The sequence below is a fragment of the Mytilus californianus genome, unplaced genomic scaffold (genome assembly GCF_021869535.1).
Source record: "Mytilus californianus isolate M0D057914Y unplaced genomic scaffold, xbMytCali1.0.p SCAF_1, whole genome shotgun sequence".
NCBI classification, from domain to species: Eukaryota; Metazoa; Mollusca; class Bivalvia; order Mytilida; family Mytilidae; genus Mytilus; species Mytilus californianus.
In genome coordinates this window covers 3,297,487-3,322,752 of record NW_026262581.1, presented here as the reverse complement: position 1 = coordinate 3,322,752, position 25,266 = coordinate 3,297,487, and the positions used below count along the sequence as shown (strand labels likewise).

The following is a 25,266-nucleotide window of genomic DNA, read 5'->3' as shown; positions in this document are numbered from 1 at the left end:
CGAAAATGTCCTTTCATTCTAAAAATAGAGCGTTGAAAGGGTCCCTGTTGCTTAAAGGTACACATGGTGATGAAAACATTTCGATCTTCTCTGTCTTTATCCAATTAGGGTTAGTCATGTCGTCATAATTCTTTTCGTATTGCTCGGGATTTAACATTACACTAAGCAATGAATTAAAACGAAAGTAAATTTCCGGTAAAAATATTGAATAGAAGCATGTTTTTAGCTTCTTTTTGAGAGCTGAGGAATTATGATAACAAGACTCAGCTAGTGTTATCAGGAAGCGTACCTTGAACGCACGGGGTCGTGCAATGGCGCGTCCAGGGCGTGTTTGCGTGCCTTAATGAGAACAAGGTTAGAAATAGTCAGAACAAAATCAGTTGGAACATGAAAGGCCAAATCACTTATATGAAGTCAGCATCGGAAACCAAAAGTTCTAATAAGGGACAAGTAAACCCAGATTTATGTAAATAAAATTAAACAAAAACATTGTGTGTTTTTAGTTCAAGAGTTTATATAATATATATTTCATTTTAGTTGATGAGTGAACACACATATTAGTTTTGATGTAAATGTAGCTTGCCACTTTCTTTGTTGTTGGTCTATTGTTCTGTATGCCTAAGATACATGTAGTTGTCTTATTGGCAAGTGCAGTACAACATTGTCATTTATCTATTTGATGTTGCAGGATTATTTGTAAATTGAATGTGGTCTCAGTCATTAAACCACCCTATAAACCTGGTCAAGGTTTTGAGGTATATATTTTAAATCTGGGAGCTACTTGTTTTTTTTTAAGTAGGTCTGGCAAACAGGTGATAGGGACTGGCAACACTATCTTACAGCACTTGATGTTCACAAATATTACATAAAAATCTAAAAACTATTAGCCACACCTACCCCAAATAAACTGAATGGTGGTCATATGTGCTCTAGAAAGATAATTAGGTACTGTCCTATTAGTGCCACCAGTAAATATAAGTTATGGAAAATACAAAACTTTGTGTTGAAACCGGACACAAAGTAAACGTACAATTGCTCGTCAGTGTATAAACCAAATAAAACAGCTATCACATATAAAAGAAACATATTTAAGATGGATAAACATCTCTGTTTGATAAAATGTGATTATAACATGCCTAAATTCAATATCGTGTTGATGAAAAAACCCAATACGTTAAGGAGCTTGGTGGTGAAAAACCCAATTTGATATTTGCTTGAGGGGTGAATTGGAATTATTAATGCAATTTGAAAAACTATTTCACTCAATTAAATAAAAAATGGTGGGTAAAAACCCCAATTTGTGAATTCTTATCTGGAGCTCTGGGAAGAATAAACTTTGTTTAGATATCGTCTTAAAATCATTAAAGAAACAGATTCCACCACTATAACTCGTGTATTACGATATGTCTCCACTCTCAACAGTTAAATTGAAATTATTTAAAAAGCATGGCAAGCTACATAAAACTATCAAGTCAAAATCTTCAAGCATGACGAAAAAAACTGTTGAAAACTGATTATTTAAGTGAATTTTCTATGTCCAAAGACCATAACTGCACAAAATTTTCAGACTGGAACAAAATTCCAACTTGATCTGTAACTTGTCATGATAAAACTATATACTAATTATCAAATCAATATCTTCAAGAATGACAAACAAACCTACCACTAAATTCTTCAAACAATTTACCAAAGAAAAGGAAAAAAATCCAAAATGTCATTTTGTCTTTTAAAAAATGAGTTATTTCCCTTTGAACTGAAATCTACTAATTAATAAGTATTTCATCAAATTTAATTCTAGGGAAAGGGCTTTAATTGAACAAAGAGAAAAGCTAAAATCGTGAAAATTGTTCTTGACCTGCAACTTGTCATGATAAATCAATAAACCAAATATCAAATCAATATCTTCAAGCACGAAGAAAAAAAGTCTGGAAAACTGATTTGCCAGACTGACAGATGGACAGACAGACAGACAGACGGACAGAGAGACAGACAGATGGATGTGCAAACGTGCAGAGAGTGCAAACCTAAAGTCGCCTTCAAATTCTTCGTCGGTAGGGGACTAATTAAAAATTTCTTAAAGCCTTGATTTGAAAAGCGCTGAGAAAAATGACATGAAATTTTATATATGACCATTATGTGTATTTGTGTGAATATATAAGCATTCGGTAAACTAGAAATGAATGAGAGATGAATCTGAACATGCATTATATATTCACTGACCACTCCCGACATGTGTAACTTCAAAGCATATTTACTTAGCGGCGATCGATGTCTTTCAAAATTACTGCACTTTTCTTGTATCCCTGGTGCTTTCGACTGGAGAACTGTCCTACACAAGCATTGCACAAGTTGGCACTCCAAGGCAGGTGGGGAGCAAGAAGGTGAACTGTGGTGTACTTTTATCAATAATACCGCTTAAGTCGACGCTAGGGGCCATCTTGACCTTGTTGTAGGGTATGAATGATTCGTTCATTGTTGAAGACCCTACATCAACTGTCAAGATGAAGAACAGGAATAAAAGCCCTGTTCATTGATAATTTTCTCTGTTTTCTATGTATTGTGTGTGATTTTGTCCCATGTACATTTACTCCATATCCTTTTATCTTCTATCTAATCATACAGTATACGTGTAGAATGATAAAATGAAGCTTTTACCACATTTCAGGAAGCTCATATTTGTAGTTCCTGAGAAAATTGCAACCAAAATTTAATTGGACAGACTACTTAGGTACACAATAATCACTGATAATACATTCCTGTCTTAGATGGGCATATAAAAATTCAAGGTATAGGCAAAGAGGAAGTAGGTGTCTGACAGATCTGAAAAATGCTCACATATGACAACTGGTCACTGTTAAGTCAGACCAAATTTGAAATCATTCTGTTAAGTGGTAGCTGAGAAAACTGTGACAGAAATATTTGTTGAACTAACAGACATAAGGATAAGGTAAACATGGTGAATGCAATATAAGAGTGGGGTATTATAAGAAAAAGCTTTATAAAAAGATAATACATGTTTCTGCTTCTGCTTCTGCCTTTTGGTGGCCGCAACATTTATGATTATTCTGCCACTTTTGGTCAAGCTACCCTGTGCGCATACGCTTATTTACAAAGGAATTTCTAAAATATTTCAAAACAAGCAAACGGTGCTGTACAGATTGAAATGTGCAAGAAAAAACAAACTGATTAATATTAATCAGATAACTGAGTCTTGAATGATTCAAGACTCTTAGCCATGGCAGTATTAGTGGGTAGGGTATTCCAGTCTCTAATAGTCCTTGGGTAGAATGATTCCCAGCGAGCAACTGTGCTGCAAGAAGGTACTTGTTTCCGAAACCAAAATTTTGCCAAATTTCAGACTATTGATAACTGCTGTGACCTTGACCTTTGGCCCCATAATTTATACCAATCATACTACACCAAACACAATTGAATGATTAACTTCAATACAAATAGTAATTTAAAATCATTTTACTTTCTATAATGAAGTTACACTTCCTTGAAGATTTGTCATACTAGTATAAAATTCATCAAAACTTATATGAGAAGGTGTAATGCTACTTCGGTGATCCTGTTCTTGTTTCCTGATATAGGGCCCTTCCTCAAAGTTTTCCTCGTTATAAATTGCATAAATCCTTGGACTCTTTCTAAGACTGTTTTTAAATTGTCTGATACTACTAGCAGCTGAATCTATGGAGAAAGTTTTCTTCAAGGCCAGTTTTTGTTTTGTCCATTCTCTTCTGACGTTAGGTTTGTATTTCATTTGTGACAGTATTACAAAATGTGAAATGGCATTAAGCAAAGACCTCGACTGAAAAGCAATTGCACAAAACAACAGCACCGAGTCAATTTTGTTTATCCATTCAGTATTTCCATTTCTTGTAAAATTACCTATAACATGAACAACGATGATTTCTGAAGTAAAGCATAAACATAAAGTTCCTAATTCAAACTGGACACAAACAATCATTCTCTTTTGCCGAGACACAGTAAGAATACTCTTGTGAAGGAATTTCTCACTATTGTCAAAATGACTCATACATTTGTAAGAAATAAACATGCTTATCAATGAAATGATGATTCCTAGCATCCAGAACGAGGCTATTACAGACAAATATATATCATTGTAAAAAGATAAAGGGTTACACTTGTCCACTTCTTTGGAATCATTCCAACCAATTATCGGCAGAAAACCTAAAACTAAAGAAAAGTTCCAAAATAACATGATGGCTGTATTAACATTTGCTTTATGGATTTTTCTTCCATTTGTCCATGATTTAGTCAGTCGACAACATAGGTCTGCATTCATCCACAGTAGGAAGAAAAACGATCCTAATGAAGCAGCAATGAACAGACTTTCTGGCAGGAAACAGTTTATATACAAATTATCTTTCCTCTGCAGAATAAATGATTTAAATATTCCGTAAATTGTCATTATCATATCAACAACCAGCAGGTTCCTCATCAGTATCAATATAGGACTACTCTTTCCAGAGACAAACTTTGTAATTGACAATCCTAACAAATTACATAATAAAGCTAGTGCTCCTACACAATTTATTAATGTGGTGATGATTGTCGGAATCATTGCATCCTTAGGCAAACTGCCAGACAAACTCATAGTAGTGTTTGCAGCTGTTTGTAGAAACATATTTGTGATAATACTTTTGAACCTTTCACAAAAATTCCCACCATTAAGATAAATAAAACATCCTTAATATTCTTTTCAGTCTAACTCAATTGTCCACAATTTGAAGTTTCATTATTAATATTATCAATATGTGACGAGACTTCCTTTTCTTTTACCTCCAACTTTACAACTAACAGCAAGTGTGATTGTAAAATGATAATGGGGTCCCTTTTTTCCTTGTTTATATAGTTTTACTGAAATGCAATATATATGCCTTGAAAATGTGACTGTAGAATCACCAATCCTATTTCATCTGATTAAAACTCAATCTTCTTTACAGAGATCAAATATTAATTATATAATGTTGTGTCAGTAAGGTCACCTCAAGAAAAATTACTATAAAACACTTGCAACTTACATGATAAAATGATTATGTACAGAGAAAAGAATCTTCTTAGAAACTAATTAATTCTGTTAGTGTTGTAATGAGTTTAGTCATGCAAGTGAAAAGAAATAATATTTACATGCTACTGAGAAGGCTTCATCTCATTCAAGTACAAGATTTTTCTCAAGAAAATGTGAAGTTTAATCAATTTCCATATAAACTGTTATCGAAATTCCAAATCTTTAAACCTTTAAGTAGCATTGATAAGCCAGATTATGTTACCAACTAAAGAGCTTGTTCTTGTGGTTTTACTACAACTGTTATCAAAGGGGTGTCAATATTTATGGGTTTTGTTGATCGTCAATATTTATGGGTTTTGTTGATCATCAACACTCAAGTCTTATCTATTGAAACATATACTTTTCATTGGTTTATAATATTATTCGTCTGAAACCACCATTAAACTTGAGGTTCAATCAAGTAGTTTGCATTACTCGCTCTTGTGATCCAAATTTGGTTAAAATTTTGTGGAGTATTTCAGAGGATACAAAACTGTCAGGTGTTCAGCGAATTATTTGGTGATACCAGCATCATCCTTCCATAACAAGAGAATATTCGGTCATGGAAGAAATATGAAGACTAGAAGAAAGTAACATTTCAACAATAAAACATTGACAAACATTTCTATTTTGAACAATAGCTCTCCTGGGAAAAATAATGAAAATCAACAACTGTACATATTTTTCAATTTTCACAATTTCTAGTTTGATTTTATTAACTTAATTTCTTAGATTTATAATATTTATAAACTATAATTTAGACAAGAATTAAAATATAAGTTTTGTTTTTTTCTTGCTTCAAACATTTTAAAAGCTAAATATTGAAATAATATTTTGCTATAAAGCTGTCAGTTTGGTTCAATTTGTCAAAATAAGCTCAAAATCATTGCTGATGTATTAATGTTCTGTAAGTAAATAACCTCATTTGAATATGTTTTCAAGCAATCTTTGTTTGAGATGTGTGCATGTGCTCAGCATGTCAGTGATTGAAACGAATGTCAGCTGAAAGGCAGCAACAGGAAGGCCAATTTCATTAATTGATTCGGCATGCAAAAAAGTGTTATACAGATTATGAGTAAATGATTTTTTACATTTAATTTACGTGTTTTTATCTTTAAAATTAGATCAAATAGATCTAAGAAAATCTACCTTATTGGTGCATGTGATTACATGTCTAACAATATTTAAGTATCAGAACCTGCAGGAAAATCACCCATTTGTAAATAGCTCACCCATTTTATATATCTCAATCAATATCTAATTCTACATTTACTTTATGGTTTTGGTCACACCAATACTTACTATAGCCAACAGTAGCCACCCCAGCATCATCTACATCTACTTTGTATGAGTTTCTGGCTGAGAGAAAGTCGTCCATCATGGGATTCCATGAACCAAACTTATCTAATGCACCAATTTCTGTAAGATATTCAACAACTGATTAAAACAAGAGCTGACACACTAAGATGTCTCACCTGCTGCAATATCTGAAATATTTGGAAGGGCATTGAACTCTTAAACTATGGTCAAAGTCAAAGCAAATGCAGATGCACACTTGCATATTCTCACAAAAACAGATTTTCAACCTATTACATATAATTTCTGAGGTAGAGACCTCATATACAAATTCAATTCTAACAATTAGAACATAAATCAATTAATCTCACAACAAATCTGCATACCAAATATTGTTGTCTTATAAATAGCAGAAATGCAATGTCAAGGCATATGACAAATGTCAGATAAGCATCATATCATGGGTTTTCTCCTTTGAATTGTTCAACATTTTGTCATCCTGGACCTTTCATAGCTGACTATTTGGTATCCAATGGAGTTACCTGCTTTAAGATCTTCTTGAATATCAAGCTCAGCATAACCTTGTTTTATAAGGTCAACATTGATGCAGATTTCTTCTTTGTCATCATTATCTACCAGTATTACCTTCAATGGATCTACTTTTACACTGAAAGAAACAATAAACATTTGTATAATTATAATTATCAATAACACATTGAAAATGTTTATCAAAATTGGGGCCTCGATCTAAGTAGTCAAACTATTGTATCACTAGCCTGTCAACACTGAGGTTGTGAGTTCGAATCCCGCATGTGGCAGGTGCTCTTGACTCCAATTTTAACTGATAGGATTTCAGTTTTCCTACCGAATGTCGTAGGTTCTCTCCAGGCATTCCAGCTGCCTCCACCAATAAAAACTGACCACCACCACCAATCAATCAATCAATATCAAAATCAATAGTTTGAGACAGAAACTACACTTTGAACAAACTTTTACATGTTGCTTTAATGGCTAAAATCTAATCTAAGAAACTAGGGTCTGTTCATTACTTGACTACCTACCAAAAATTACAACCTCCATGAAACCATACCAATCAACTGGCTTCATTGCATAAATGAAACTCAATGATTAACAAATGATTTTTTTGGTACATTTGCTGTGTATGTAAACCATATTTGATGCCTTTTATCACTTTCTTAAATTATTATTTATAATTTATGTGCCAATTTTTATAGCTTTACAGCCAGTCATTTTATGGAAAAAATAAATAAAAAAACAAACAAACAAACAAACACATCTGATATTATAAAAACCTTTGGCATATTTAGTGTATGTATAAATTGCTTATAAAGTAAAATGAATTTGGTCTGAAAACTGCTAAAGGAGTAAGGAAACAATGTAAATGCAATTTCAACAACAAATAATTTGTGAAAAAAAAAAAAAATCAAAATGCTAAATAGGTTGATCCCTTTGGGATATATATAAAAAACTAGATGTGTCAGAAGATGGCCCAGCCTGCAAAATAACTTGAAGCCATTTTTAGAAATGGAAATTTGAGAATGAAAGTCTGTATAATAGATATTTTCACGAAATTTTTCATTCCAAGGCCTGTAGTTTCAGCACAAATCAGAAGAGCAGAACCAAACGTAAACTTAGAGATCTGTAACTCATTATAGTAGACTCACATACTAAAAATCATCTAAATATGTGAAGGTGTTTTGGAAAAAGTCTGTATAACTATTTGTTACAGAATGACGAAATGATGGATAAGGGTAACACTATATGGCCCCTACCACTTTGTTGCGGGTCCATAAAAACAAAACAGCTAACACAGATATATGTTTTGCCTGTGTGACCTAATCAACAATAATTATTGTTGATACTGAAAACAGCACACCTCGAGCTCACTCTCACATTTCCATGTGTAATGAACCACCGATTTGGGTCAAATAATTTGAAATACATTTTAAAAAGGTTAACATCATAATGAACATGTGTTACAAGTTTCAAGTTGATTTGACAATTTTATAGTAAAATTCATACCGGCAGACAGACATGCAAACTGAAAAACATAATTCATGCACCCATTTCTATCCTAGACAGGGCTTAAAAAAAAGGTTAGCTACAAAATTTGAAGAGTTAGGTAGACACCTGCTTTTTATTCAAAGTTTCACGAAAATTGACATTGTTTAACATCCATTAATTTTTTTTAAAATGTACAAGAGCAGTTATTGCCCTTTAAAATTTATTTCGTCTTCTTGGAAAATATAACAAAAAACATGTTTTTAGAGTTGAAAATTGATCAGAATTCTTCAATTTCATTTCTTTTCACCAATTTTTTCCTTTTTCGTTCACTGTCTAACACCCTATGATCTTTATTTAGAATGATAGCCAAGTTGATTAGTCAACAGGAACATGGACACAAAAGTGATATTGCCTTCACTTAATATCACAAACAAACAAAAGTAACTTGGAGAACCTTAGTGAGTATGCTCATATACACTACTCCCAAATATCTTTCTAAAACATGTAAAAGACAACTGCTCATCAGGTAATCTTTAAAAGCTTTTCAGTGTCTGAGCAGAAAGTTGATGAACCAGGTTTATGTCAAAGAAAGTCTCGTCCTTTTTCTAAATAACTCAAGAACTGTAAAAGTGACACTACCCAAATTTGTACTTGATCTGATTTTTGTGGCAATAAGCATTGTTTATAAGTTTCATAACATTTAGTTGAGGCAAACTTAAGTTAGAGAACAGAAACGAAAAATTCAGCAATTTTTTCATTTGTAAAGGGAAACCTCAAGAACAGTAAAAGTGACGCCACTAAAATTCAAACTTGATCTGTGTTTTGTGGAAATTATCATTGTGCATAAGTTTCATAACATTTGGATGAGGCAAACTAAAGTTAGAGAACAGAATCGAAAAATTTAGCAATTTTTCCATTTGTAAAGGGGCATAACTCTAGAACGGTAAAAGTGACACCACTAAAATTCACACTTGATCTGTGTTTTGTGGTAATAAGCATTGTGTATTAGTTTCATTACATTAGGTTGAGGCAAACTAAAGTTAGAGAATGGAAACGAAAAATTCAGCAATTTTTCCATTTGTAAAGGGGCATAACTCTAGAACGGTAAATTTGATTTGATTTTTGGTGTTTTAACGCCACTTTTAAGCACCTCTTTTGGGCTATTTGGTGGCGGTCAGTTTTTATTGGTGGAGGAAGCCGGAGTGCCTGGAGGAAACTACAGACTTTCACTAGGAAAACTGACAATTCTGGTCAATTAAGATTGGAGTCGAGTGCACCCACAGGAGCGGGGTTCGAACTCACAACCTCAGTGTTGACTGGCTTGTGATTACAGTAGTAACTACTTAGACCACTCCGTCACCGAGGCCCCCTAGAACGGTAAAAGTGACGCCACTAAAATTAAAACTTGATCTGTGTTTTGTGGTAATAAGCAATGTGTATAAGTTTCATAACATTTGGTTGAGGCAAACTAAAGTTAGAGAACAGAAACCAATTTTGAGACATACTGACGGATGTACAGACGGACAAGGGTAAAACTTAATGCCCCCTCCGCTACAGCGGGGGCATAAAAAGTTCCACGGAAGATACCAAGAACTTGTTGATAAATATTCCCTAACAACTTCACAAATAATACATTATGGTCTTGAAGTATAGATTCTAGGTACTGACGTTGTTTATCATCTCAATTACGTGTTATAGTGTTCTTTTATTTGTCTTCGTAAATTATTAACCTTTACTGTTTAGTCCATTTTTGATTATATCCTTTTGGCGTAGCTCAGTACTTATACATCCCTTTTATTATGTTATTGTGCTATGGTCATTTTTGTATATTTGTCTTTAATTTTTGCTTATGTGCTTTGTCTATATGCCACTTTGTTTTTCTTTGTTGACATATTTGTTTGTTTTATAGTCATAGAGATTATATCATAATGTTGACTGCTGTACCCCTATGTTTGACATTTTTACCTATTATATCTGTTTGTTTGTGCACAAATTGTTGTCAATATAATGGAATTTTATGCTACTGTCATACAAGTGAGAGGTTTAGCTAGCTATAAAACCAGGTTTAATCCACCATTTTCCACATAAGGAAATGGCTGTACCAAGTCAGGAATTTGACAGTTGTTTTCCATTCGTTTGATGTGTTTGAGCTTTTGATTTTGCCACTTGATAAGGGGCTTTCTGTTTTGAATTTTCCTTGGAGTTCGGTACTTTTGTTATTTTACTTTTTATAATTGAAATTGGATATTACCTTAATGAACAATTAGACATTAAGATACCAGCCGACTCACATTATGATTAGAATCAATGTCAGGACAGTCAATTAAAAGAAATATTAACCACCACAACAATGTACATTACCTTCCCAATGTCTCCTCCATACTTCCATCTACTATAATCATTTTTAACACTTTGTCTTCTCCTGTCAATTTATTGAAACATCCTTTGGCATCAGTTGACCAATGCTTACTTTTCTTTACAGGTATAACATGAGCAAGAGAACATTTAATAGCTAAGGAGGGAATGTTCTGTAATTCTTTGGGTAGAGGAAACAACCTCCTCTTTGGTACTAATTCTACATCTCCATAGTCCATGTAAAACACTTTGATCTTTCCAGAGACTGAAGATTCTGAATCGTTTTCAGATACTTTCTGTGGTGAAGCAGGTGTCTGAATAATTTCCAAAATTTGGGCCCTGTAAAACTTATTGTCTTCCAAAAATTGTGCACAACATACATCATTCACATTTGGGGTCAAAGTTTTAGACAGTTTCTGTAGCTGTTTCCGTGACAACTTACTATGATGAGTATTGATGTTATTAGACATGACATTCAGAGTGTTTGCAGTGACTTCAGATACAATATGAACAAAGAAATGTGATGGAGATTTGACAAAAGAAAGCATCACAATATAACAGGTTAATGATGTATCTATTGTAGGTAATGGTATATCAGATGTAGTCATCTCACTCACATCACAATCTATTTCATTGTTGTTCATTTGATCAGAATTAATACTATTGGAAACTGTTAAAATATCTGGTTGATTTTCAGTTATATTTTCTTCCCTTCCACAATTTTCTGCACCTTGTTTCATTTCTACATCTCTGGAAGATTCCTTGCTTTCACATATATTTTGTTTCAATTTTTCAACTCTACAGGATTCCTTGCTATCACTTATACTATTTTTTACAGTGTCTAATTTCTGGTTATCAGAATCACTTTTCAAATTAACATTTCTGTCAGTAACTGATGCAGTTTGTTCTACTTCAATTTCAGCCTTAATTTGATCTGTAAACTCTGCACCTGAATATGCACTATTAATCTGTTCATGCCCTGTAAAATCTTGTGAATCATTCAGACCTGTATTTAGTAAGATATTATCACAGTTTTCTAACTTACAATTTACTGTTCCTTTTGACTGAGATTCATCTTCTACACATATGTCATTTGTTTCAATTGAGATTTGTTTCTTAATCTGAGATTCTTGTTTATCAATGTCAATTTTTCTTATGTTCATACCTGTCGAGTCTCCAAATTGGTGGTTTAATTCGTTTGAAGACTGAGGAGAGTGATTTGATTTGGGAGAGAGTCTATAAAATATCATAAAGGATGTCATCTGTTCCTGAATTGTTACCATTCTTCCAATATTGCTATTTATCAATATTGTTTGAACAAATACAGGAGTTGGGGTCCAGTTACCTGGGATGGTAGAATTGAAGAACAGATCTACAATGTTAGGAATTTCTGGATGCTGACTTGGCTGGATTAAGGTACAGAAAAACTTTTTGGAATTTGCTAATTGTGAAAATGTGAGAATATCTTGTTCTGACCACACACCATATTTGTTGTTTGGAGCAATCTGTAAAATAAAAAAAAATCATTTACACAATGTTCACTATCTGTGAAAGCGTAAAACTATGTTGAGAAAATATGTTTTCTTAACCATGATTAGCCAACGTAATATATATCTTTATAGTGACTCTAACCCCATTCCCTTTTATCCTATTTCTAAAATGAAATTTGTACATTCAAATCACCTTTTTTGACGATAATCATCTACACCTGGCTCATGTTACAGAACCAAAATCAACTAGAAGATAGCGATGAGAACCACCATGGAGGGCCCTCAGCATCTAAATAAGTGAATTGTGATGCAATTAGAGTTGTCCACACACACACATATATATATGTAGGACTCTAAAGTGCGATGGTCACGCTAAAGTGCAATGGTCTACGCTAAAGTGCGATGGTGTCAGACGCTAAAGTGCGATGGTTGTTTGTCTTTTTTAAGTGCGATGAGATGACACGCTAAAGTGCAATGGTATACATGACACGCTAAAGTGCGTTGGTTTAACACGCTTTTAAAAGTGCGATGGTGTAAAGAGAATGGGGTTCAGGCAATGGTTTTTGTTTTTTGCTGTGTTCATATTAGTTTTTCGTCTATTGTATTGTTTATAAATCATGCTGTTGTCTTTCTCTTTTCAATTGTTTTACATTAGTCATTTCGTGATCCTATATAGCTACTCTGCGTCGTAAGCCAAGGCTCCACGTTGAAGTTCATAATGTTGCTAAGTGCATATGGTCTTTGGTGGGTAGTTGTTTCGTTAACAATTACACCACATCTTCTTATTTGTTTTTTGTTTATTGTTTTCTATCTCTTTCACAGACAATGACGAACCATATTGTAAAAAATTGTTTTATAAAATAATTCAATTAGAAAGTTAAAAAGTAGCTTTTATTTCAAGCAAGTAAATGACTTGGGATTAAAAACATGGAAGGAGTTTCTAAATTAAATTTGGACGAATTAAATACTTTGACTATTGGTGTATTTTGCTGTTTTCGCTCTCTTTTATGGTATACACCTTCCCCTTACTATCTTCAATTTCTAAGTTCATGAGAAGTATTCTTTTCCAGTATCCTGTCAGAAACACGTTTATCCCCGCCGACACAGCAGGATCAAAGGTTTGCATTTCTGTTACTGTCGACGATTTTTGAGAAATAACTCCTCTGCTTAAAAACTCTTCTAGCACCGACCAAAATTGGAATCACTTGTTTCTCTTTTCGTGTCTAGTAAAAAACCTTCATCTGCACAAACATTCTCGTTTACCGGCATGTCCATTTTTGTTTGTACAAACGGCTTGTAGCGTCTTAATGCTATTTTATTAACGTTGTAAACGTCCATACTTTCGCAAACAAACCCACTTTAGTGGAAAAATGTACTTTAGCGTATTGAGGCATCAGACTTTAGTGTGTTCCATTAAATAGCACAGACCATCGTGTTTTAGAGTCCCCATTGCACTTTAGAGTCCTACATATATATGCACAGGGTCCCTAAGTTCAACTAACCTTTTACCATGATCATTAACATGCAGTTTTCTTCTATGTACACACTACACCCTCTACTAGAAATGAATAATCATGCCAAGTTTCATCCCTAAACTCCAAGTGGTTTTAAAGTTAGAGAAAGGAATTAGTTTAAAAGTACAGGGTTGGCTAAATAGACCTTTTTTTTTACCATTACTTTCAGTGTATGTTTTTTCTTGTTAACATGCAGTTTTCTTCTATGTACACACTACACCTTCTAGTAGTGATGAATAATCATGCCAAGTTTCATCCCTGAACTCGAAAGGGTATTAAAGAGAGCTGAAACAATTTGTGACGGATGGACAGTGATGGCAAAAGCTCACATGGCCTTTTGGTTCAGTTAAGCTAATAAAATGTGCCAAAAGAACATAATTCGAGTAAGATTCTATGGAAGTTTCCCAAAATTCTGTCAAGTGGTTCAGATTCAGGAGCGAATACAAAAGTGCAAACTGAAGGACGAATGGACAGATATAACTGAATATAATAATGGAAAGATGAGTTTTTCAGGTAAAAGACCAGAGAAATGCTCTATAATATAACTGCTAGAACCTGCATAGCGAAACCTATACCTTTGCCAATGCACAAAATACAGCCTGAGCAGGAAGAGATGTAAATTGAACAGGCAGCTCTCGTAGATGAGATAATTCCCTCTTTTCAGCATTCCCATAATCAATGTAATAAACATCCACAACTGTTGAAGAACAATCTGAAATTGGATAAGATGTAATAGGTAAATGATATGAATGGATCTATTAATATCATCATTTATATTTTGCACCAAAAGACGCTGAGCAGTCAATGCTTTGAACAAGAAATTCATAAAAGACAGCATATCCATTCATGTATATTATCTTATTCTCCTAGAATTTTGTTATTAAAATGAAGCATAATCAACAGTTGTGTAAACTTGTAAAAAATGTTAACTGATCATATTATAGGATAACTGTACATACCTGTCAACTTTTCAAAATCCCCATGGGAGTTTTAGTATGCAAAAACATTCTTAAGGGTTGCAATTTTCAATGCATTTTTGATTGCATTGTTTTCCCTTTAGAAATATATGTAGTGTCATATATGTCCTTTTTTCTTATTACATATTGATGATGGGCTACTAAGCCTTTTTTCCTTTGCATGATTTTTGTACTTATTGTCCAGAAAAATTTAGTACATGTAGCTAAAATACCAGCAATATGTTTTCTTGTGTAGGATTTACTGACTGTTGACCTTTTCCATCTATAAATATGGACTCAGAAGGACATTTATCAAACATGACTAATTTCTTGTGAAAAATAAAAGACAATACTTTTAATTTGTTAACAATGTATGGATCAGTTACAATAAGTGTTATGTCCGGATAAGCTACTATTTAATATGTTTAGGGTAGCACTGTATCTGAAATTGTATCATTTAGTAAGCACACTTTATCCTGTATCAAACTTGATTTGAATTTACTCAGAGCAATACAAGTGTCTATTGAACAGTTCTTTTGTATTAGCTGAACATGCTTGCTTGACCATCTCCAGTTGCTTATCATCTGATCGTTCAAAGAAGTAACTGACAGACTACACGAGATAGTGTTCCAAATTGTGAATGACTTCTGATCAAGTTGAATAGTCCTTGCATACTTTGAACAGTCATTAAGGCCAACATGTCAACTTAAAGTTTTCTATTACAGACTTTGCAAAAGGCATGAATGTGAAATTATGTGATATCCCTATCATTGAATTTGTCAACCAACATCTGAATTTATCCAAACTTTTCTTTTTAGGTGGTGCAAGAGCATTCTTGAAAGTGAAGATCACTGATCACAATGTTTACAATGGTGACATACATAGAGGTGAAGACACTAAAAGTTCAAAACAGTTTCACATCTTTGCTTGTTAATTAGACCTCTATTAGTCAGATGAAAAAGTGATCACAGGAAATAATAATTTTGATAGGCTTATTATCGCTAATTACAATTGTCTTCCTTGGGAAAAGTTCAAAATCAAAAACTAACAAATTTTTTGTGTAGTTTTTTAGGTTGTTTCTTTTTATGATCACAATCGTGCAATTGGGTAAAGCGGTAAAAATTGTGTTGTTCAAGCGAAATTAGTGCAAGTTGGCAGGTATGATAAGAGAGAGGAAAATTCTCTCCTTTTGAATGTATTTGAAAATGACCACAGATTGCTTATCAAGAATATGTGAAAAAATTATTACAACAAACCTGACATATTAACATCTGTTATTTTTGCCCTATAATAAAGCTGATCTTGAGAAAATTGGGCTAAGTACACCATTCCTTCCTCAACTTTTTCTACCATATTCAACAATTTCCCTTCTGACTCCATGAAGTCCCTACAAATATAATTATTAAGATGATATTTGTTTACATCTGAAAATAAGTTTTAAATGATAATACTTTTCACAAGAAACGTAATAGTCTCAGCACAGCAGGTATTTAATATGCAGCTGACATATACAAATTTCAGACAAAGGTAAAAGGTATGGTTAAACAATTACCTGATAAATGGATTAGTTTCTTGTGGTACAAACTTTTGCTGCCATCTAGATATCTTATCTTTTTTTTTTTGGTTGTTGTTTGATTTTTGAGTTTTTTTATGTTTTTGGGGTTTTTATTTTAAGAGGGAAAAAAGGGGGGACAGTCTACTTGCCATTTCAATGATGTATACCTCACATCTACTTTTACCCATATATTTTTTCCATCTATAATATGTTCCCGGCCATTCATTAGGATGCGGTAAGTGGTACCTTTACCCTTCTGTGCTACTGATAAGAACCGCCTGAATTCAGGAATTTTTATATAAGGTATTCATGGAATTATATATTGAAAAGTACCACCTACAAATGGAAAAGACATGAAAGATAATGAAACCCATGAAGTTTTACAAATTTGAAATGACCGTATACAATACAATAATTGCACATTTTTCATAAAAGTTGTACAATATGAAACACTCAATCTACCTTCACATTTTCTTGTTTTCAACCACTTCATTCACATATTAGAAAGACAGACATGCAATTTATTTATTAAATATTATAAGGATCCAAAAATTTATCTAAGGTCTATCCTTGTCCTAATTTTTATACAGCAGCTAGAACACTTCCTGTTGTCTTTATCTATCAAATATAGTAACAAAGTGAGATTATGTAGAATGTCGATTTCATGTCATTTTACTTTTCTTCACAATTTGGGGTTCGTTTAAGGATGGAAATACAGGTTTTTTTTGTGTTTACATTTTCATAACGACAATTGTAGCCATTTTCAGCTGCAGTATATAAACAATGTCAATGGCAAAAAAATATCAACTTTTTTGTATTCTGCAAGGAACAGTTGAAAGGGCCCAGTAAACCTTGCACTTCCTCAGTTTCTAAGCCTCATACTAAAAAAGTTGATATTTTTCTGACATTGACCTAATATTGTATATTTCAATATGTACAAGGATTGTTAATGATGAACATTACACTTACAAACACAAATTATTTCTGTATACTCAATCCTGCTATAATGGTCACCTTGTTTCAGAGGTCACCTGCCCTTGACGGCCACTTTTTGACCCTCCCAAATGTTTTCTCTATTTAATTTAACTTGAATCAGCGGTCACCTGTCTAGCACAGCATGCACAGTCAGCTGTCATCTAATTTTCGCACAACATCGTCATTCCAATTTTTAACAACTATCATTTCAATATTTTTAACTACCAATATAATCATATATGTGATCAGCATCAAAGTCAAAATGAGAATCAGAACACGTTTGCAACAGAGATTGTGCAATAGAAGGTAAATTTGTGAATTTCTCGTCTTTCACTCATTTCAGTTTTCATTGAACACCCTTTCACCAACTTGTTTCTCAATGAATATAAACTATTTCAAATGTTTTCTTCAAATTTACAGTGTTGTAATCCCATAATTTTTATTGTCTGCTTGCATGAAAAATTTCTCTTCCAACTAAAAGCAATATAACTATTTGCCTGGATGAACTTGATCTGTGTTTGGTGGAAATAAGCATTGTGTATAAGTTTCTTAACATTTGGTTGAGGCAAACTTAGTTGGAGAACAAAAACCAATGTCAGGAAGTACTGATGGACACACAGACAGATGGACAAGGGTAAAACTTAATGCCCCTGCCACTGTTGACTTTCAATGAATATATTACAGCAACTGTACTAGTTAAGGAAAAGTTCACATCAGTCAACAGTTACTGTCACCTACTATTTTAAGCAACAACAAACATGTTCTATAAATATGGCATGTACTGGTTTTAACTTCATTCTTTGAATTTGAATTAATTCAGAATTGCTTGATTTTTCATTCAATTTAGACAAACTCTAAACTGTTTTTTGTTAATTTGTGTTGTGAAAGCATGCATATGATATCATAGCTTTATTATCTCCTCTGGTTTAGAATATTAAGGTTCAATAGCCTGGTGTAATTATTAATAGTAAATTGTGCAACTTGAAAATGTTTTTGAAATTATAAAAACCTACCTGATATCTTGCATAAGTTTCTCTAATGAGCTATTGACGATTTGAATAAAAAAGTTCCAAGGACTTCTTGTTTCACTGACAACAACAGGCATTGGTCTACCCACAGGTAAACTGATCTCACCAATACTGGTGGCAGTCAATCTGAAGCTGTCAGAAGTTATATTCATTTCAAGTGGAATGGAGGTTTTCACTGTGACAGAACTTTGAGTACTTGACACTGCTAGGTCATTCAGACTTGAATTTACAGATTTTTCTATGAGATCTCCTTCAATCATTGCACTTTGAGTTTTCTCAGTCAAGGATTTAGCTGTTTTATCAGTGGTTCCTCCATTGTCTGGAGTTGATTTAGATGTTGCAGCCATATCAATTTCACTTTTGTTTAGATTGCTACCAGTCTGTTGATCTATAGTGTCTTTTACTGGTAATATTTTATTTTTTCTTGTCTGTGAATTATCTCTGCCTTTTGTTGGTTTTGAATCTTTAATAAATAATCAATATATATATAAATAAAATTTAAAACTTTACACCTAAACAAATTTTTTCCATACTCATAAAAATCTATTTATAAAATTTAAACCAAATAGCAGGAGTTGTCTTGATAAGCATACCATCTCTTTAATTTAACGTATCAGAAACTAGAGGCTCTCAAGAGCCTGTGTCGCTCACCTGACTCTACTTTGGTTTTAGAAATCATGTAAAGATAGATAAAAATCATAACAGATACCCAAATAATGATTGAGGCCAAATTTTGATTAATATTGGTCCCGTTATTTTATAAAATATCCTGGTGGCCATCTTGAACAGTAAATCGGCATCAAAGTAGCAACACTTGGTCAGCACTTCATAAGGAACATTCATGCCATGTTTGGTTTCATTCCATTCTGTGGTTCTCTAAAAGAAGACATTTGTATGTATTTCCCATAGGGTCCTATGTTAAACTAAGCCCCCCCCCCCCCCCTAGCGGCCATCTTGGATGATGGATCCACTGCAAAGTAACAACACTTGGTCAGCAACTCATAAGGAACATTCATGCCATGTTTGGTTCAATTCCATTCAGTGGTTCTCTAAAAGAAGACAATTGTATGTATTTCCCATAGGGTCCTATGTTAAACTAAGTCCACTGCTTTCGGCCATCTCGGATGATGGATCGGCTGCAAAGTAACAACATTTGGTCAACATCTCATAAGGAACATTCATGCCATGTTTGGTTCCATTCCATTTATTGGTTCTCTATAAGAAGACATTTTTATGTATTTCCCAAAGGGTCCTATGTAAAACTAAGTCCCCCGCTGGCGGCCATCTTGGATGATGGATCGGCTACAAAGTAACAACACTTGGTCAGCATCGCATAAGGAAGATTCATGCCATGTTTGGTTTCATTCCATTCAGTGGTTCTCTAAAAGAAGACATTTGTATGTATTTCCCATAGGTCCTTTGTTAAACTAAGTCCCCTGCTGTCGACCATCTTGGATGATGGACCGACTGCAAAGTAACAACACTTGGTCAGCACCTCATAAGGAACATTCATGCCATGTTTGGTTTCATTCCATTCAGTGGTTCTCTAAAAGAAGACATTTGTATGTATTTCCCATAGGGTCCTATGTAAAACTTAAGTCCCCCGCTGGCGGCCATCTTGGACGATGGACCGACTGCAAAGTAACAACACTTGGTCAGCAACTCATAAGGAACATTCATGCCATGTTTGGTTCCATTCCATTCAGTGGTTCTCTAAAAGAAGACATTTTTATGTATTTCCCATAGGGTCCTATGTTAAACTAAGTCCCCCGCTGGCGGCCATCTTGGATGATGGATAGGCTACAAAGTAACAACACATGGTCAGCACCTCATAAGGAACATTCATGCCATGTTTGGTTTTATTCCATTCAGTGGTTCTCTAAAAGAAGTCATTTGTATGCATTTCCCATAGGGTCTTATGTTAAACTAAGTCCCCCGCTGGCGGCCATCTTGGATGATGGATCGGCTACAAAGTAACAACACTTGGTCAGCACCTCATAAGGAACATTCATGCCATGTTTGGTTTCATTCCATTCAGTGGTTCTCTAGAAGAAGTTCAAAATGTAAAAAGTTAACGCCGATGACGGACGACGATGGACGACGGACGCCAAGTGATGAGAAAAGCTCACTTGGCCCTTCGGGCCAGGTGAGCTAAAAAGGAAATGAATGACTGACAGATCTGAAATGTGTGCACAAGTGACAAGGCATCACTTTCAAATTGCTAACCAAATCTGAAGTCATTCTATTTAATAATAGCACCTGAAAAAATGTGATGAAAATTTTTAAGTTTATTCAGCATTTTGAACAATTTTTAAAAGTATCAGCAAACAGGAAGTTGGTGTTCAACAGATTCAAAACATGCCAACATACTACAGTAATTCAGAAATTATTGCATGCATTTATTATTGTGATTTTTGAGGAATGAACAAAAATGCAGGATTAACAAGTGAATCTGTAAGCTACTGCTCACTAATGATACCCCCGCCCCGCTAAAAGTATAAGGTAAACAGGAAGTTGTTGAGTGATGAACCTGAAAACGCATCACACGATATAGCTGACTCATATAAACCCTGAAACCAAATTTCAGAAATCCTTGTATTAATGTAGTTCCTGAGAAAGATGCGATGAAAAATACGGACGGACGGACTGACGGATGGACGGATGGACAGACAGAGGTAAAACAGTATACCCCCACTTTTTTAAAGCGGGGGTATAATAATTATTGTGATTTAAGGCAAATCTACATACTGATATATGTATCAGATATCAGATTGCGAGTTCTTATTATTGCCCTATTCACCCAATCACATTATTCGCATTAATAAAAACCTCATAATTATTTCTGAATTTACAGTATCTTATATATTGATAATGAATACAAACTTTTTAGACTTTTATTATCCTTTTCTGCCTGAACTATTATACCCTTGAGAAATCTGGCAGCAACATCAGTGTCTAACCTAGGCTGTCCCTAGAAAACAAAATAATGTACATGTATATTTAGCTATAAACTTGCTAATTAACTAAATACAAAACAACAAGGTGGAACTGTTTTAGAGGACTATAACTAGTAACTATGTCTCTCTTTCATCTTTAAAAGTCAACCCAGGAAAGGGCCCAACAAACAAATTATAATCCAAAAAATGTATTGTCATTCTAAAATAGAATATAAAGTATGTTTAATGGATGGGAATCTTAACTGTTTTTAATATATTTAACACTTTTTGATATGAGGGGTGGGGCATCACACCCCTCCACCATACAAAAATTAAAGCACACTTAAAAGGTTTGATATGGCATTTTACAATATATATGGTTTATGGGTAGGGGTTAGGGCATGACCCCTAGCATAAAAATCTATGTTCTACTGAAAGGTTTTGTCACGACAACTACAAACATATATGGTTTAGGGAATGGGAATTTGAAGTTTTGAAGCTATTCATCAATTAATGATATGCAGGGATTGTAGTGAACTAAAAAGGTTTTATCAAGGCAATAAGGATTATATTTTGTTTAAGGATGGGGATCTGAACCCTTTGAGATATTTAACATATTATATGAGGATGGGACATGACCCTCCCAGGGGCATACCTTATGTTGCATTGAAACGGTTTAGCTATGACAAGCAAAACTATACATGGATTTTAAGATTGAAGCAAGGATCCAGAAATTTTGTAACACAATTCAGTCATTTAGAGATGACTTGAAAAATTGGGTCTTTTTTCAAACTGTTGAATTCATAATAGATTTACAGCATCAGCAACATTATATTGACAGTTAATGTATTTACTTCATGAAATTTCTTACTGTTTTCTAAAAACGTTCAAGACAATTTATGAAATGCAACAGTTGAAGATTTAAATAACTTTAATGACTTAAAACTGTAAATTTCTCAGGAACTAACCACCCTACTTTCAATTTTGAGAAATAAAATAAAAACTGGAAGTTTCAAGTTCATCATACATTACGAATGATTCCAGATTCATCTACAAAGTTTGTTATGTTTATCAAAAATCAATAATTGATAATACCTTCACTCGTTTAATTTGGCATGCAATAATTTTGCATCTTACAATTCACTACCAGATTGGCAGTTTTGTTAAAGTTAAGGCCATGTCTGACAAATATGATTGTTTCCAGAAACTAGGGTTGACATATAAAAATCAGATTAGAAAACCTTAGATGTCAAAGGTCAAGGTCAGAAATCTCTTCCATGGTACAGGACACATCTTGGAGATGCTGCACCCATGTACTAAATATAAAAAGTTTATGTCAAATAATAAAAAAATCCGGAAAAACAAAAGTAAAAACATAAAAAATATTTTGACCTGAGTTATTCTCCAGCTCCCTATATTCCTTTTAATATTTCTAATGTATCTATATGCAAAGGGCTTTATTCCCTGTTCATTGATCCATAAAAAGTTTCTTATTATAATGTACATTAAAGGGACACTAGCTACGAGATATATAAAAAATATAAAGTATGATTTTTTTTTGTTCAATCATTAATGAAATTGAAATAGTGAAATAATATATCGCTTTTAGCAGCCAGTATAGTTCAATTTTGTCAAAATAAGCTAATTATAAGAAACATTGATGATGAATTATTCACTTGCAAGTGAATAATTCGACCTCATTGAATCCGTATTCATGTGAACTTCAATTTAACCCCTTAGCTAAAGATGGATACTGCATGCATTGTGCGTGTTCAATTATTTAAAGGAAAAGAATGTCAACATTGAAAGTGAAACAAAAATAAATCATTTGATTGACTGATTCGATCCACAAAAAATCATTCTGATACAGGTAAAAACGATAATTAACATATATTTTTAATCTATAATATGAAATTAAACAGACATAGAAAAATATAAATGCACGAGTCTGATATCTATTTATATCTATATTTATGTTTATATATCGCTTATATGGCAATCGGAGGTCTTCTGGGGTCAACTCGACAGTTAATTAGATGGCGTCTACACTAAAATACACATGAAACGAAGCTACATATTATCGAGTCCATGCCCGGTATATTGTTTATTTTAGACTTTTTATAATTTGGATAAATGTTTTACATTGTTATAAATCAAATATGAGAATTTGAGTCAAATCGGTGAACATGAATTTGACAGCTAGTGCCCCTTTAATATTTATTGTCCAATCAAATCTTTGTATACTATATACAGGTTGAAACTTTCCCTATCTATTATGGTGTCAATCTTTAACATGTTTGGTACAATGGTTGAAAAAATATCCAAGAAACAAAGCAAGAAAGTCAACCCAAGTTTGTTCTACAAGCATATCTATTATAGCTTTAAAGTCAAATTGGATCCTAGTTAAAAACATATGACTTAATCAACTAGATATGAAATCAAAGATATGGTGATTACAAACAGTCCCAGGAGACAAAAATATTAACTTACAGGTTTTGATGCTGTATTCTTGTTATACTTGGATTCAACTCTTTTCTTGGTCTCTGAAAATATCAAATAAAATTAAAACAAATGTCACATACATGTATGTTCTAGGCAAGGCCAAAAAACAAATAAATTTAAAAACTTCTGTTATTGTCTCATAATTACTACTACTGAAAATAACCTGCATAAAATATGAATCAGCAGATTTGTATTTCATCTTAAATTTTCTCTTTTAAAAATTTAGAGACAACTCTTAAACTTGAACTAAGTATATTCTGAACAGCAATATAATGCTGTATGTTCTTATATTTTCTGGCAGATTTTTGTTTAGAAACATTTTTCTGGTTTTTTTAAGAATAATGTTGTTGTATATATATACACCACAAGAATGCATCACCAAGAAAACAAGAACCCACACATTGTCTTCTACACATAAATGTACTCGTAATTCTTCAAAGTATAAATAAACTGTTATCACAGAGATATGTCTCGCCTTTTTGTAATTTTGATAATGCAAATGTTGAAATTAAAATAGCAATACTTTAACATGTAAGTTATGCAAATATTTAAAGTCGATGAACCATGACTGAAGGTACATGGCTAAACGATCTCCATGGAAATGAGATGTGCCAATGCTAATACAACTGCATACCAAATACCATTGACTTATTATAAGTTGTTCCCTTTAAACAAACCTAAACACAAACATTAACTTGTAAACTATGTAAAAGTTTCAAAGTCAATGAACCATGATGAGGGGTGGGGCTATATAATCTCCATGGAAACGAGACTTGCAAATGCCAATAAATTTGCATACTAAATATCATTGACTTAACATTAGCGGTTCATCTTAAACTGATCTAATCACAAACTAATACATGTAAACTAAGCAAAAGTTTCAAAGTCAAAAGACCATGACTGAGGGGACGGGGCCAAATATTCTCCATGGAAATGAGATGTGCTAATGCTTATACAACTGAATACCAATTAACATTGGCCTACCACTAATGGTTCCCCATGAACTGACCTAATCACAAACTAATACATGTAAACTAAGCAAAATTTTCAGAGTCAATAGACCATGACTAAGGGGATGGAGCCAAATAATCTCCATTGAAATGAGATATGCTAATGCTTATACAACTGCATACCAAATATCATTGACCTACCACTAGTGGTTCCCCATAAACTGACCTAATCACAAACTAATACATGTTAACTAAGCAAAAGTTTCAAAGTCAATAGACAATGACTGAGGTGGCAGGGCCAAATTATCTCCATGGAAATGGGATGTGCCAATGCTAATTCAACTGCATACCAAATATCATTGACCTACCACTTGTGGTTCACCATAAACTAGGCCTAGTCACAAACTAATACATTGTTGACACCGCCGTCACCGACGCCGGAAACAGCATACCTATGTCTCGCTTTTTGACTCTGTCAAGGCGAGACAAAAAACTGCAAGTCTAAAAACCTGAAATGCCATAGTGACAGAGGTTACAACTCATCACTATTGATCTACTGACCAAATATAAAGTGATTCTGTTCATTAGTATTGGAGGAATGTGTGACAAT

General features: G+C 33.5%; 1 protein-coding gene and 1 long non-coding RNA gene across 2 annotated transcripts in view; one reads left to right on the top strand and one right to left on the bottom strand.

Moving 5' to 3' along the window:
• The window catches only part of LOC127730970 (uncharacterized), a 64,191-nt gene that overhangs the window by 20,167 nt on the left and 18,758 nt on the right, over nt 1-25,266 (bottom strand). Inside the window, exons 6-13 of the mRNA XM_052239656.1 lie at nt 23,695-23,747; nt 21,152-21,239; nt 18,254-18,731; nt 15,967-16,097; nt 14,330-14,466; nt 10,757-12,255; nt 6,913-7,037; nt 6,377-6,493 (exon numbers count right to left, since the gene is read on the bottom strand). Of these exons, the coding sequence (XP_052095616.1) occupies nt 6,377-6,493; nt 6,913-7,037; nt 10,757-12,255; nt 14,330-14,466; nt 15,967-16,097; nt 18,254-18,731; nt 21,152-21,239; nt 23,695-23,747 (2,628 nt within the window). The remainder of the gene's footprint in view (nt 1-6,376; nt 6,494-6,912; nt 7,038-10,756; nt 12,256-14,329; nt 14,467-15,966; nt 16,098-18,253; nt 18,732-21,151; nt 21,240-23,694; nt 23,748-25,266) is intronic.
• The window catches only part of LOC127734675 (uncharacterized), a 60,138-nt gene that overhangs the window by 20,194 nt on the left and 14,678 nt on the right, over nt 1-25,266 (top strand). The window lies entirely within an intron of this gene.